Source organism: Phascolarctos cinereus, unplaced genomic scaffold (assembly GCF_003287225.1).
Source record: "Phascolarctos cinereus isolate Bilbo 61053 unplaced genomic scaffold, phaCin_HiC Scaffold_2;HRSCAF=192, whole genome shotgun sequence".
Lineage (NCBI taxonomy): Eukaryota > Metazoa > Chordata > Mammalia > Diprotodontia > Phascolarctidae > Phascolarctos > Phascolarctos cinereus.
Genome location: NW_027555625.1, coordinates 358069198 through 358082284, shown reverse-complemented (window position 1 = coordinate 358082284; position 13087 = coordinate 358069198). Strand labels below are relative to the sequence as shown.

The window sequence follows — 13087 nt, the reverse complement described above, 5'->3', positions numbered from 1 at the left end:
TTTGAGTAAGTGTCCATTTTCCTTCTTTCAGCTTTTAGAGCTCTTTGACAGTGAAGATCCTCGAGAAAGAGATTTTCTTAAAACTACTCTTCACAGAATCTATGGGAAATTCTTAGGCTTAAGAGCTTACATCAGGAAACAGATTAATAATATATTTTATAGGTAAGTTAGATCTTGGATTCTCTTTGCCTTTTTATGTGGTATAAATTTATTATGACATTTAACTCTCCCTCGTTGTTTTTTGTGTCCAGTTATTAACCCCAGTTAACAAACACTGTACTACTGTCCCTCCACTACAACCTTCTTCTGCTACTCTTATTTCATGGCACGTAGATAACCCTAGGTAACCTCTCAAAGGCTATGCCAGTGGGAATATGAGCTATGGCAGCTAGAGAGTCCTTAATTTATAGTCTCATCACCATGTTGGTTGCAAGATGATAAATTTCTTGGGCATAGCAATCTTCAAAGACAGAGTTGTAGCAGGGTAGTCAGGTTGGTGTTAGGAATACCTATACCAATAAAATCACAGATCTTAAAGTATAGTAAATACCACTGTCAGACCTCTCTTTTTATAACATTTAAAAGAAAAATAACCTTGGCCTGCCTTCACACTCAGAAGGAAAAAAAAGTTTAAAAAATTTTATTCTGGTGTTTACATGGTATTATATAAACATATTCACTTTATCAAAGTAATTTTTTTTAAATGACAAAAAATTAACAGTTTGGATCTGTAGTATTATTGTTTTGGAAATTCCCTCTACCAGCACATAGTACAGTTCCTTCATGTCATCTTCTCCTATGTGCTTCTTATTCATGTCAAAGGAAAATGGGTTTTCAGGTCTAGCGATCTTAGTGCACTTCAAGTTCCATATGAATCAGTAGTGTGATGTAGCAGGCAAAAAAGGTAATGCAGCATTGGATTGCATCCTAAAAGGCCTGGCTTCCAGAAATAAGGGATCAGTAATCCATCTGCACTCTGTCCTGATCAGACCACGTTAGAACTCTTATGTGCTGTTCTGAATTCCCCGTTGATAAGCTAGAAAGCATCCAGAGAAGAGCACCAAGGACCTAGAATTCATATCTTGTAAGGATCTCCCAAGGGCCTCTATGAATAGTTAGCCTAGAGAAGACTCAGGGAACATGAGAAAGTCTGTCTTTGAATCCAGAAGGCAGAACTAGGTGCATAGGGTAGAGGTTGCAGAAGAGGCAAATTTAAGCATGAAATAAGCAAAACTTCCTAACGGTTAGCTCTGTTGAAAAGTACATTGGGCTGCTTCCAGAAGTATCAGGTTCCTCTTCCAACTTCAGGCAGAGGCCAAGTGACCACTTGTCTAGGATGTTATAAAGGGCATTCCTTTTGGATGTAGATTGGACTAGTTGGCCTCTGAGAGGACTGTTCTAACTCTAAAATGTAGTAGTTCTTTGAAACATCTTTAAATTATTCTTCATAATACATAAGTGTAATGTAGGCCTTTGGCTTTTTCCATTTTATATGTACTAATGATGATTAGTCTGATGTTATTTTAAGTTTACGGTAGAACTGAAGCTAGGATCTACCATAAGATTCTCAGTCAATTCACCAAGTCTTATTGCTTCCCTGTGTATATAGAAATATGCTACTTACATTTCCCAGAGAAAAATGGGCTCCAATCCAGCTTCTGCTGCTTAAGTACCTGTGAATTTGGGCAAATCACTTAACCTGTATAGGCTTCAGTTTCCTCACTATAAGATGATATATAAATGACTTGTGATAGATGACTTCTGAGGTCACTTGTAACTGAATCTGTAATCTTGGGATTAAGTCTCTTTTAACTAATTAGTTCACATTAAATCTGTGTCACTAAGAACTGATTTTAATCTTTTTACTTGTGGATTGCAAATTTGGAGCATTTACTGGTTTCTGGGTTTTGTGCATTCATAAGGTTTCTATTTTCTCATACATTTTTTATTCTTTTGATCAAAATTGAATGTCTTCAGCTATTTCTCCACTTGAAATTGAGTAAGAGGTCTTTTTGAGACTCTGATTTATACATTTCCAACACAGTAAGATAGAAAGTTAGGTGTTTCACTTCTAAATCTAATGTAAAAGGAGAAGTTTAGAGAAGAAAGGGTCATTCTTAAATTACAGGCAAGAGTTAGTAAAAGCTCAGCACAATTCAGAGTGTTTGAGTTGAGTAGAAATTAAGTTTAGGTCGTACCTTGTTAGCCATTTCACACAGACAAGCTGATAGACAGATCATGCCATGAATTCTTAGGTGTTTTACTGCAGGATCACACATTGAAAGCTGGGAGGGACTTCATGGGTCATCTAACTATACTAACTTACTTCCGTAAGCATTTGTTAGAAGCGTACTATGTATCAAACAGTATGTTAGGCTCTTGTGGGAGAATATAAAAATGCACGTGATTGAGTCCTTCCCCTCAGTGAATGTACAGTCTGCTAGAGATTTGATCCAATTCCAAAAAGGTTTTCAACTGAGGGAGAGGGTGTTGAGGAAGAAGTCATGGAGGAAGTGGCGCCTAAGCTAGAGCATAAGAGAAAAGAGTGATTTCAATAGGGAGCAGTGTTGAAGGGACGTGTTCCTGATATGGGGCGATGGGGACCTGCTTGGGATTTATGACAAGGGGGCAAGATAAAGCTTAGGAATGGCAAAATAAGACAGAAATACAAATAGTACAAGCTATACTGTGCACTAGGTGACGGAGGTACTATCATTAATAATAGCTGATATTTACGTAGCTCTTTAAGGCCCACAAAGCATTATACATATAGTATTTCATCGGAATCTCAAATCAGCCCGTGAAGTAGGTGCTACAATTATAACAAGTGAAGATTGTTACACAAGCTTCATTTTACGAATGAAGAAATAGGCGCAGACAGTTTTAAGTGACTTTGTCCATAATGCCATAACTGTCAGACTTGGGGCTTGAACCCAGATCTCTTCTGGCTCCAAGTACCTTGCTTTTCCTGTTCTCCCACACTGTCTCTCTACCCAAAAAAATCTTTGTCAGTATAGCAGTAAAAGAGACTACTTCTGCTGGAATGATCAAGGAAGACTTCATGAAAGAGGCACAGTTGGACCTGTGCCTTGAAGGTTATTGAAGATTTCAAAAGATGTAGATTTGAGGTGAAAGTGGAAATTAAAGATTTGCACCAAAAAAAGGTATATAACATTATAAAGTTAAAGCTGCAAAGGGTACAATCTGTTATATGGAAAGTAGTTTATATAAAACAGACATAGAGGTTGAAGTGTGCTCTTTGTGCCGTATGACTCACCAGTGTGACAGCAAAGTCAAAAAAGTTAGTGAAATTTTGAGTTTCATTCATAGAAATTAGCATCCAGACTGGGGGGAGGGTGGATATTATCTTTCTATACTTTTTCATGGTCAGACCCCCAACCAAAGAGTATTGTGTCTTTACTGGGCACCAAATCTTAGAAAGATTTTGACATTTTGGAACTTGGTCCAGAAGAAGTTGACGAGAATAGTGAAGAGACTTAATTCTTTTATAGCATGTTTCCATATGAAGGAACCTAGAGATGCTTAGATGTGGTATGATAGGTTGGATTTAGAATCTGAAAGCCTGAGTTTGAATACTAGCTGTGCTATGTGTTACTTCTGCAACCTTAGGCAAATCATTTGACCTCTCTGGGCCTCAGTTTCCTTTTCTGTAAAATGAAAAGGTTGGACTTGATAATCTCTAAGATCCCATCAGTTTCAACATTTTATAAGTATAGTTTCATTCATATGGAAACAGTGAAGACCCATAAACCCAAGAGCCTTGGGAATAGCCTTGGGAACCAAACCACCACACCTGCCTCTAGCCCAGCCCTCACAACTATCATTTTGTAAAATATTTTATTTTTTTCCCCAATTACATGTAAAGACAGTTTTAACTTTCATGTTTTAAAATTTTGAGTTCCAAATTCTCTTCCTCCTCCTCATTGAGAAGGTAAGCAATTTGGTATAGGTTATACATCCTCACAACCATCATTGAGAGGAGAAATCAGGGTAGAGAAGGGGCCCACCTTTTTCATCACCACCAGTAGCAGTTGCTGACCAGCTGCTGCCAACCAGCAGAGAAGCACAAGAGCCCTGGGAGAGGTAGCACCCTTCAGACCACTGATCCTGCGTTCAGCCTTGACCTTACCCATGGGAAGGTGCACCCTTTAGAGATGGAGCCAGCCATCCTTGCCAACTGCCACTCACAGGGCAGGCGTGCCAATCTGCCTGAAGTGCCAAGGCACTGTGAGGGAAAGACCAGAAACATTGTGCACCAGGTAGACAGCACAGGACCCTGAACCCAAGAGCCTTTGGGTTTCCAGACTAGTCCCCCACAGCCAGCATCCCAGAAAGCAGCCACTGTAGACATGCACCCTGACAGCAGCAGGTGCTATAACCCGCAGCTACTGAAGACCCAGAAAGTTCTTGCCACTGAGATCCTTGGTACTGTCAAATGGTTGAACATCACAAACTGATATCCATAGAAATGACATTAAAGAAGAGGCCTTTCCTTCTGCTTTGCTACTAAACCCTAAGGACCAGAGGGCCTTTCTGTCTGATTTGCAGCTGAAACCTTCCATATGTGTTGTCTCTCCCATTAGAATATGAGCTCCTATTATCATATTAGAATATGCGACTGTCTTTTTTTTTCCCGTTTCTGTTTTCAGACCTTAGCACAGTGCTTTGTACAGATTAAATGCTTTATTTGTTCATTTTCTCAGCCTAATTCATTCTACTGGTAGGGTCAGAAGCAATGGAAACAACAAAAATAAGTGATTCTTTTCCCATAATTTGGCTGTGAAAAGGAGATGAGCTATGGAATAATAGCATGAGGAGATCACAGGATCAAGTGAAAGTGTTTAAGGTTGGGAGAAACCTGGATGTGTTTGTAGATACCAAATCAGTGCATAAAGATAGATTGGAGAAAAGGGAGAATGTAAATTCTGTGATTTTGTGACAAGATAATATAACGGGGGGGGGCCGCGGAAGGGGATTTTTAGGAGACCTTCATAATGGAAGCTATGTTAAAGTCCTACTCTAGTGGTTCATCATGGTGTAGAGTCTCATGCTATGACAAGTCCTACCCAGATGGAAAGACTTTGAATATGGACTCTGTAATCAGTATATCTGCGTCTGAAGGCCAGCCTAGCTAATTTGTGAGTGCATTTGTGGAAGGAGTGTCTATATCAAAATCACAGATTCTTTAACTGTTCATAATAGAACTGCTTTAAAATCAGGTACATTTGTAAGATCAGTCTTTTAAAAAGAAAGAAAATTTTCTGAAATAGAATCACATAAAACTAGTATTTTGTTTTTGTAAATGTCTTCAAAGAAAAATTTCTGAATTTCCAAGCTACAAGTATGAAAGCTAAGAGCTGTTTTGGACACTCTCAGACTTTAACTCGTGCAGGCATGGCCTCATAGAAACCTTCCCATCCTGTTTTTGAAGAATTTCGATAGTTTGTGGAATCTTTTAATCTTTTTTTTTAGGTCTGATAAAAATCACCCTTAGGGAATTTTATTCCATTATTAATATGCTTAAATTTGATTACCATCTGCAAATAACACTGCATATACTTGAAATCTTCTGTCAGCCTTCCCTTTTTCAGGTTAAGTAATGAATTTAAATCTCTCTAACTGTCTTTAATACATTTAAATAGCATGTATACATGTATCCCAAATTTTCCTATTCTGAGCCATAAAAGTAGGTTTGAACACTAACCTTAGAAAACGTAACATAACTCCTTTGGTTCAGTTTGAGGATTGCTTCTTAAAAAAGAGGTAAAAATGGTGAACCCTGATTCCATGACATTCCTGAATGTATGAAATATGCTTTTCACAGATCTTCCTTCCTCCTATCTCACATTCTCTTCTTTTCCCCTCCCCTTCTCCATCTAAACTTTATGGAAATCTTACTTGTTTTTGTGACTGATAAAGATTTTCAAATGGAAAAAAAAACTGAATTTGAAATCAATATTTTATGTTAAAAGACTGTACTTCATACAACCACAGTGTTTGCAATGTTGAAAACTGTTTCAGTGCTTTAAATTTATAAAGATTTGGAGAGAGAGAGAGAAGTCATTTTGCCTTAATATAAAAGGTTAGGAAGCAGCTAAATGTAGTAACTAGATTGCCTGGCAACATCTTTTGAGCTCTCTGTGAATGACAGAATAGAGGCTAAGGGGAAACTAAAATGTCAGCAGAAATGTAGGTGGCTTTCTGCGTTCTTCCAGTCCCCCAGACTCAGCTCTTCAGAAATTTCAAAGGCAGCATGGTACAGCGGATGGGACACTGGACTTGGAATCAAAAGACCTGTTTCTAAACCTGCCTTAGACACATGTGATTAATGAGCAAGTCACCTCAACTCCCAGAATATCAGTGCCCTGACGTGTAAATGGGGATAACCTTGACCACTACACAAGATTCTTTTGACAAAAGCACTTATGCAAACCTTGGATCACTCTACAAATGAGTTATTATCTTTATTTTCTCTTGCCTTACCCCCAGCATTCGTCAGTCTCTAGATCTTCCATTCTCCCTTCTTAATTTATTTCAGATCCTTTCTTCCCATTGACACTGTCATCATCCATCCTTGTTCCTTTGTCTGTCAACGATGGCAGTAAATTCCTAACTGGTGTCTTCACTTTCTCTTCTCCAACACTTACACTACTGCTAGGTTAATTTCTCTACAGCGCTGCTGGGACAGTCACTTCCCCCATTCAGCCTTTCGTTCATTCCCCACTGCCCAGCAGATAAAATCCAAACTCCTTGGCCTGAGAATCAAGACGCCACAGGCTCTGGGCCCTACTTGTCCACATTCGTAGTTTAAACGGGCCCATCCACTGTCCTCCAAATGTGTCTTATGCCTTCTTCCATCTGAAGCTTTTTTTCTCTGCCTAGAATCTGCTTGTCCTTTTGCATTCTTTCCCATATCTAATCTTTCATCTCCATCTATCAAAACGTGTCTCAAATACCAACTCTTCCTTGGAGCCTTCTCAGTCACGTCACAGGAAGTGATTTCTCCCTCTTCTCTCAGTGAGGTTGACTTAAGTTCCTGGGGAAATGCTAGAACCGGCTATCAAAGATATGATTAGTAAACATCTAAAAAGTGACAATGAGGAATAAGCATGGCATTTTCAAGTGCAGCCCATACCTGGGTAACTTTATTTCCTCTTTCTCCTAAAATCTAAGCCTCTTATAGTCAGGGACTGTGCCTAGCACAGTGTCTGGCATGTATACCAAGCACTTATAGAGTTTACCTAAATTTAGTTTAATTAAATTAGCATTTGATGAAGTATCTCATGGAAGGATCTAGGCTGCTAACAATCCACTAAGACAAATTCAGCCCTAGCTGAATGGCCAGATTTGAAGAGTAGTCGTTTGCAGTTCCACATCATCCCGGGAGGAGGGCTTCAGCAGAGTGATCTCATGGTGCTTGCTTGGCCTTGTGCTATTTGTTTTTCCAGTATTTTTATCACTGACTTGGATAAAGGTACAGGAGTGGCATGTTTATTAAATTTTCAGGCAACAGCAAGCTGAAAGACTTAGTGACTCACTGTATGATGACATGATCTGAAAAGATCTGGAGAGGTTAGCATTCGGTTGAATCTAATAAGATGAAATTCAGTGGGGATAAGTGGAAAGTTTTATATACTTGGACATTTTTTTTAATAATCACTTTCATAAATAGAAGGACAGTTAAGCAGGTGTTTGAAAAGATTTAGGAGTTTTAGTGGCCTCCAAGCTCAGTGTGAGTCAGCACTAGAGAGAACTTGGGATGTTTAGCCTGGAGAAGAAAAGACTCAGGTCCAGTATGATAGCTTTCTTCAGGTATTTGAAAGACTGTCTTGTGAAAAAGGAATTAGACTGCTTCTATTTGGGTCCAAAAGGAAGAGCCTCAGAGCAGAGTTCAGTTTAATCTTGAAGTAAGCCAAAACTTCCTAGCCATTAGAATGACTGAAAAGTGGAATAGGATGTCCTCAGGATCCAGTGACTTTCCTTTCACTGGAGGTTTTCAAGCAAAGACTAGTTATTCTTGTCTGGTATGTCAAAATGGGGATTCCTTTTTGGATGTGGTTGGCGTAGATGGTCACTGAGATCCCTTTGAAGCTTAAAGTTTTGTGATAGCACTTTGCATTTATTTTGTGCCCTTATCACGTCCAACTTGTATTATTTGTCTACTTTCTTTATCTCCACCAGATTGGTTAAGAATTCTTTGAAGGCTTAGGACTGTCTGATTTGTTTTTGTAATACCCTCTTGCCCATGAAAGCATAATGCGTCAAACCTAATATTCTGCCACTCACTTGGAACTTTTTTTGTAGGGTATTTTGTTGTTTTTTGTTTGTTTGTTGCATGTGCCATCCTTCCCACTATTTTGTAAGCTTCTGGAGGGCAGGGACCTTGTCTTAAGCTTCTTTGCATTTCTCATAGCACCTTGACCTCTGCCTTATACATAAGAAGCCCTGTTCATGTGGTATATATTTTCTGAATAAATAATCAAGAGTTATAATATTCATTTATCTGCTTAAATACCACATGAAACTTTTCAACATAGAAAAATGTAGAAAATATTTTTGTTGTTTGGGTTTGCTAAATTCTTCAAGACTTTTTCTCTAAACTAATATTTAATTTAGAATGTTACATGCTTGAGTAAAGGGGAAATGCATTAGAAATTTAATAATGTAGAACAAAACAAAGTTCTGTCAGTGATAATGAAATAGCAGATCTCAACACAGCATGGTATTCAAGGCCCCAGTGAGTCGTCAGCTGCACCCTACTTTTCTGACCTTATTCCCCACTACTTCCCTATGCAGAACCTCAGTTCTAGCCGGGGTAGTACTATTCATAGTTCCCTAGATAAACCAGGTTCATTCCTAACTGCATTTTCTTTGACACTGGCTCTATCAACCATTAGAATACCCTTTTCTTGCCTTTCTGCCTGTCTAAATGCTGACCATTCTTAATAGCCCAATGTATATTCTGCCTTCTTTATTTGGATTTTCTTCATCTGAACCGGCCCTCACTAATCTCCTACTCTGAATACTAATTGCCTGACACTGTTTGGGATTTCATCATATACTACTTTGTATTCTTACTTAACTCTTTCATGAATCCTCATTGTCTCTCCAAACTAACTGGTACCTCTTAAAGGAACATATAGTATCTTATGTTTGTATTTTCACTTCAACACTTAGCACAGAGCTTTGTGTTGAGTAAATGCCAAATAAATAATTATTGAATGAATGAAAAAACATAGAAAGCAGCAGATATGCACAAGCATACAAACAGCAGCCCAGATGACCAGTGGTTAGCAGTACAGTTATCCCTCCACATCACAGGGGTTAGGGGCATGGTGCCCCTGAGATCTGGAAAATCCACATAAAATCTTTTGGGCCTCCTTTTGTACCAGAGAAGAAGTATGATTTTTTTTCTCTTCTTTTATGGGGTGTTTACAGAACCTTATTGTAAAAATTGGGTTAAGTATTTAGTCATAGGTTCTGTGTCTTCTGCTGGCCTGCATGTATCATCTGCAGCTCCCACAAAACTCGCCAAAAATTCCCATTTAGTTTCTTATGCTGAACCGTGACATGTCGAAATCTCGATGGGGAAAGTCACAACATGGAAGGTATAACTGTATTATAGAATAAAAATTCATCTATGTGGACGCATTACTTAGCATTTGCTTTGAAAATAAACTATTTTGAAGTGTAAAGTGTTTTTTTTTAAATCATCTAGCTCTAAAAAGATACCCAAAACTATCTTACTTGATTATTGGCTAAAAATATAAACATATTTTTTGATACATTTAATGCAATTCAAAAAGCATCTGTTGAGTGCAAAGAAATACTCTTATTTCCATACTTAGAGGCAGTGTGGAAGAATTGTATCATTTGTCCTAATAAAGGACCAATGTACTTGAGAAAATAGCATCATCATAGTTAATCTGTGTTCATAAGGGTCTACTACCAACAAACTCAGCTGTAGTGCTTATTCATTTTTTTAAACAAATACCAGTTCATATTTTTGGCATTAAAGATCGTTTCATTCACTTAGGGAAATGTTTTTCTCTTTAAAATTTTTGTTACCAGCTATTTCAGATGTTTAATTATAATTGTTTAAATATGTTTCTCCCCCCAGGTTTATTTATGAAACAGAGCATCACAATGGCATAGCAGAATTACTGGAAATATTGGGAAGGTGAGTCATTGTGCTGGCAAATGCATGAGAGATTTGTTTTGCGTATTCTATAACAGTGGGCCTTTGGATGGTATTCATAACTCAGTAGGCCTCAAGTTCATCCAGTCCAATCTTTTGCCATAGAATTTTATTTAATATGGAATGTTAGATTTACTCTTTTCATATATCTGGGCAAAGTGTCTCAGATTGGAAACTATGGAGGTAGACTATTACATGCATTTCCAGGTTCGATTGATGTATTTTTCCCTGAACTGATCTTTTTCCCCCTTTTTTTTTCCTATCTTTGTTACAAGAGAGTACTCTGGATAGAAGAGAAGAGGGAAGGATCTATTCGGAAACAAAAGTGGCATAATAAGAGATTTTTTAAAATTAAATTGTTGCTATGTGTGTGATCTTGTCATGTGTTTTCAGTGTAGTTATCTTGGAAGTCCAATGGCAAGCCTCAACTGTAATAATTTAAAAAACAATTAAACATAAATGTTAAATTTTTTTAAAGTCACATGATTTTTATTAACCATTATCTATCATTTAGGATATCAGGGGTATATATTAATACTCCGATTTTCCTTTGATTTCATAAATGTGAGTTACTTCATAAATGTATTGAATGTAAATTATAACATTGTTAATTTTCATTATCTGTTAATGAAAATTTCCCTGTTTTCTAAACAGGGAATTCAGGAGGAAATTTTCTTGATATTCTTTTATAATATGAGTTTAAAAAGAAAAGCAGAGAAAGAAGCATTATAGTATAGTGATTAGAGAACTGTCCTTGGATTAAGGAAAAACTGGGTTCAGGCTCTGCCTCTACTCCTTACTGGTTGCCTGGGCAAATCACTTATTCCCTAGAGAATCTGCTGAGAACTGATACCCAGAAGAATGTAAGCTTCTTGAGAATAGAGATTGTTTCATTCTTTATGTCCCTAGCTCCTAGCATTTAATAGGTACATAAGAAATAGTGTTGATTGAATCGAATCCCGATTCCATCATTTGCTCTTAACTGCATGTAACTCATTTAACTTTTCCGTGCTTCAGATTTCTTTATCTGTACAATAGAGAAAATATTATTTTCCCCATTCACCTCATATGGCTAGGCTACTATGAGGAAAACATTTTGTAAGCCATAAAGCAACACAAAAATATAGGTTCTTATTATCATTATCACTATCATCTCACCCAAAGGTGTCAAACTCACAGCTTGGGGCCTACAAAACTCAAGTGTGGTCTGAACCAGATGAAAATTTAGTTGGGAAATGTTTAAATAAAAATCAGTGCAACACAGATCAAGTGAATTCGTGCTTTTTTAAATCACTCTGCAGCTACAAGGATCTATTTCTGTTTGAGTTTGACACCACTGATCTAAACCATCTTTTATAGACCAAATCAGCAAGTTCTCATGATTCCCCACTCCTTTATCATGATTCCCCACTCCTTTATCACTAAACATGGCCAGGAGGAGCAGTGGAGAAAGCATTGGATGTGGGGTCCAAAAGACCTGACCCAGGTTCAAATCCCGCCTCAGACACTTTGCTGGCTGGTGACTCTGGACAAGCCACTTTCAGCTTTCATTGCTCATCTGTGAAAAAGAGATGACGATGATAGCACCTCTTTGACAGGATTTTTGTGAGGATCAGATGAGAAGATATATGTAAAGCACTTTGCAAAGCTGAAATCATTATATAAGTATTTAGCTATTGATATGATGATGGTTGGACCTTCGAACAATAGATTGGAGGGAAAAAACATTTTAGCTTCTAGAATATGTGAGTCTTAATATTTTATCAGTCAGATTTATATGAGCTTATATAATTCTGAAAACCAAATAAGTCTGTGTGAATATTTGCCATTTGAAATACAAACTTCATAAACCCAATTTGCTGAGTACATTAAAGAGTATCAGACTGTCATGATGTTAGATGCCTTCATGTCTTCCTTCTACTGGATTCGCATTTCTAGTTCTTCTAATGCTGGAATAGTGGGCCTAAAAATTTGAAAGGAAACAATTTGAAAGCTTCAAGTTTGAAAATCACTGATGAAAATGCAAATTTTCTTTCAACAGTTAAAGAGATGCTTAACTGGACAAATCAGGGTGTTGCCAGTTTTCATGCAACAGTTGAAAGCCCCCTTGTAAACAAGATATCAAGCCTTGTACTGTAACATAACAAGTTAAATGTTTTTCCCCTTAGGACATTCCACTTGAGCTTGTTTTTTATTTTGAAGCTGTACTAATTTATCACTATCTACTATCAATTATATTAATTTCTATGAAATGATCAAGATTCCAATGCCTGTGCTTCCCTAAGGCTTTTCTAAAATTAAAATTTCCTGTGTTTTTCCTCCTTTTTGAAAGAGATCTGACTTGCCTACAGGATTTCCATGTGAAAGTAGGACTGAAAAAAATGATATAATTACAGATCTGAAAATTGTGAATATATTAAAATTTTGAACCAAATCTTTTTTTTTCCAGCATAATTAATGGATTTGCCTTACCATTAAAAGAAGAGCACAAGATTTTCTTATTGAAGGTGTTATTACCTTTGCACAAAGTGAAATCACTGAGTGTCTACCATCCTCAGGTACAATGGAGTCATTAGCTATTTTGTGTGGATGAGTCCAGTTGTTACCAAGTGTGTTTCATTTGCACAGTATGCTAAACTCAAGACCTTGCATCTTTTATAGGGAATATTACTTTATTGAATTAAATTTGATGATTTAGGTAACAGGTGTAAGTTACCTCTTAAATAGTTATTTAGGGGGCAGCTAAGAGGCACAGTGGATAGAGCACCGGCCCTGGAGTCAGAAGGACCTGAGTTCAAATCCAGCCTCAGACACATAATATTTCCTAGCTGTGTGACTCTGGGAAAGTCACTTAACCCCAACTGCCTC

The 13087-nt window shown here is 37.4% G+C and overlaps 1 protein-coding gene across 9 annotated transcripts in view; it reads left to right on the top strand.

Annotated features, from left to right (window-relative positions):
• The window catches only part of PPP2R5C (protein phosphatase 2 regulatory subunit B'gamma), a 195969-nt gene that overhangs the window by 145402 nt on the left and 37480 nt on the right, over window positions 1-13087 (top strand). For all 9 annotated transcript variants that reach the window (XM_020971139.2, XM_020971142.2, XM_078150411.1 and 6 more), the window contains 3 exons: window positions 32-162; window positions 10142-10201; window positions 12669-12777. In XM_020971139.2, the coding sequence (XP_020826798.1) occupies window positions 32-162; window positions 10142-10201; window positions 12669-12777 (300 nt within the window). The remainder of the gene's footprint in view (window positions 1-31; window positions 163-10141; window positions 10202-12668; window positions 12778-13087) is intronic.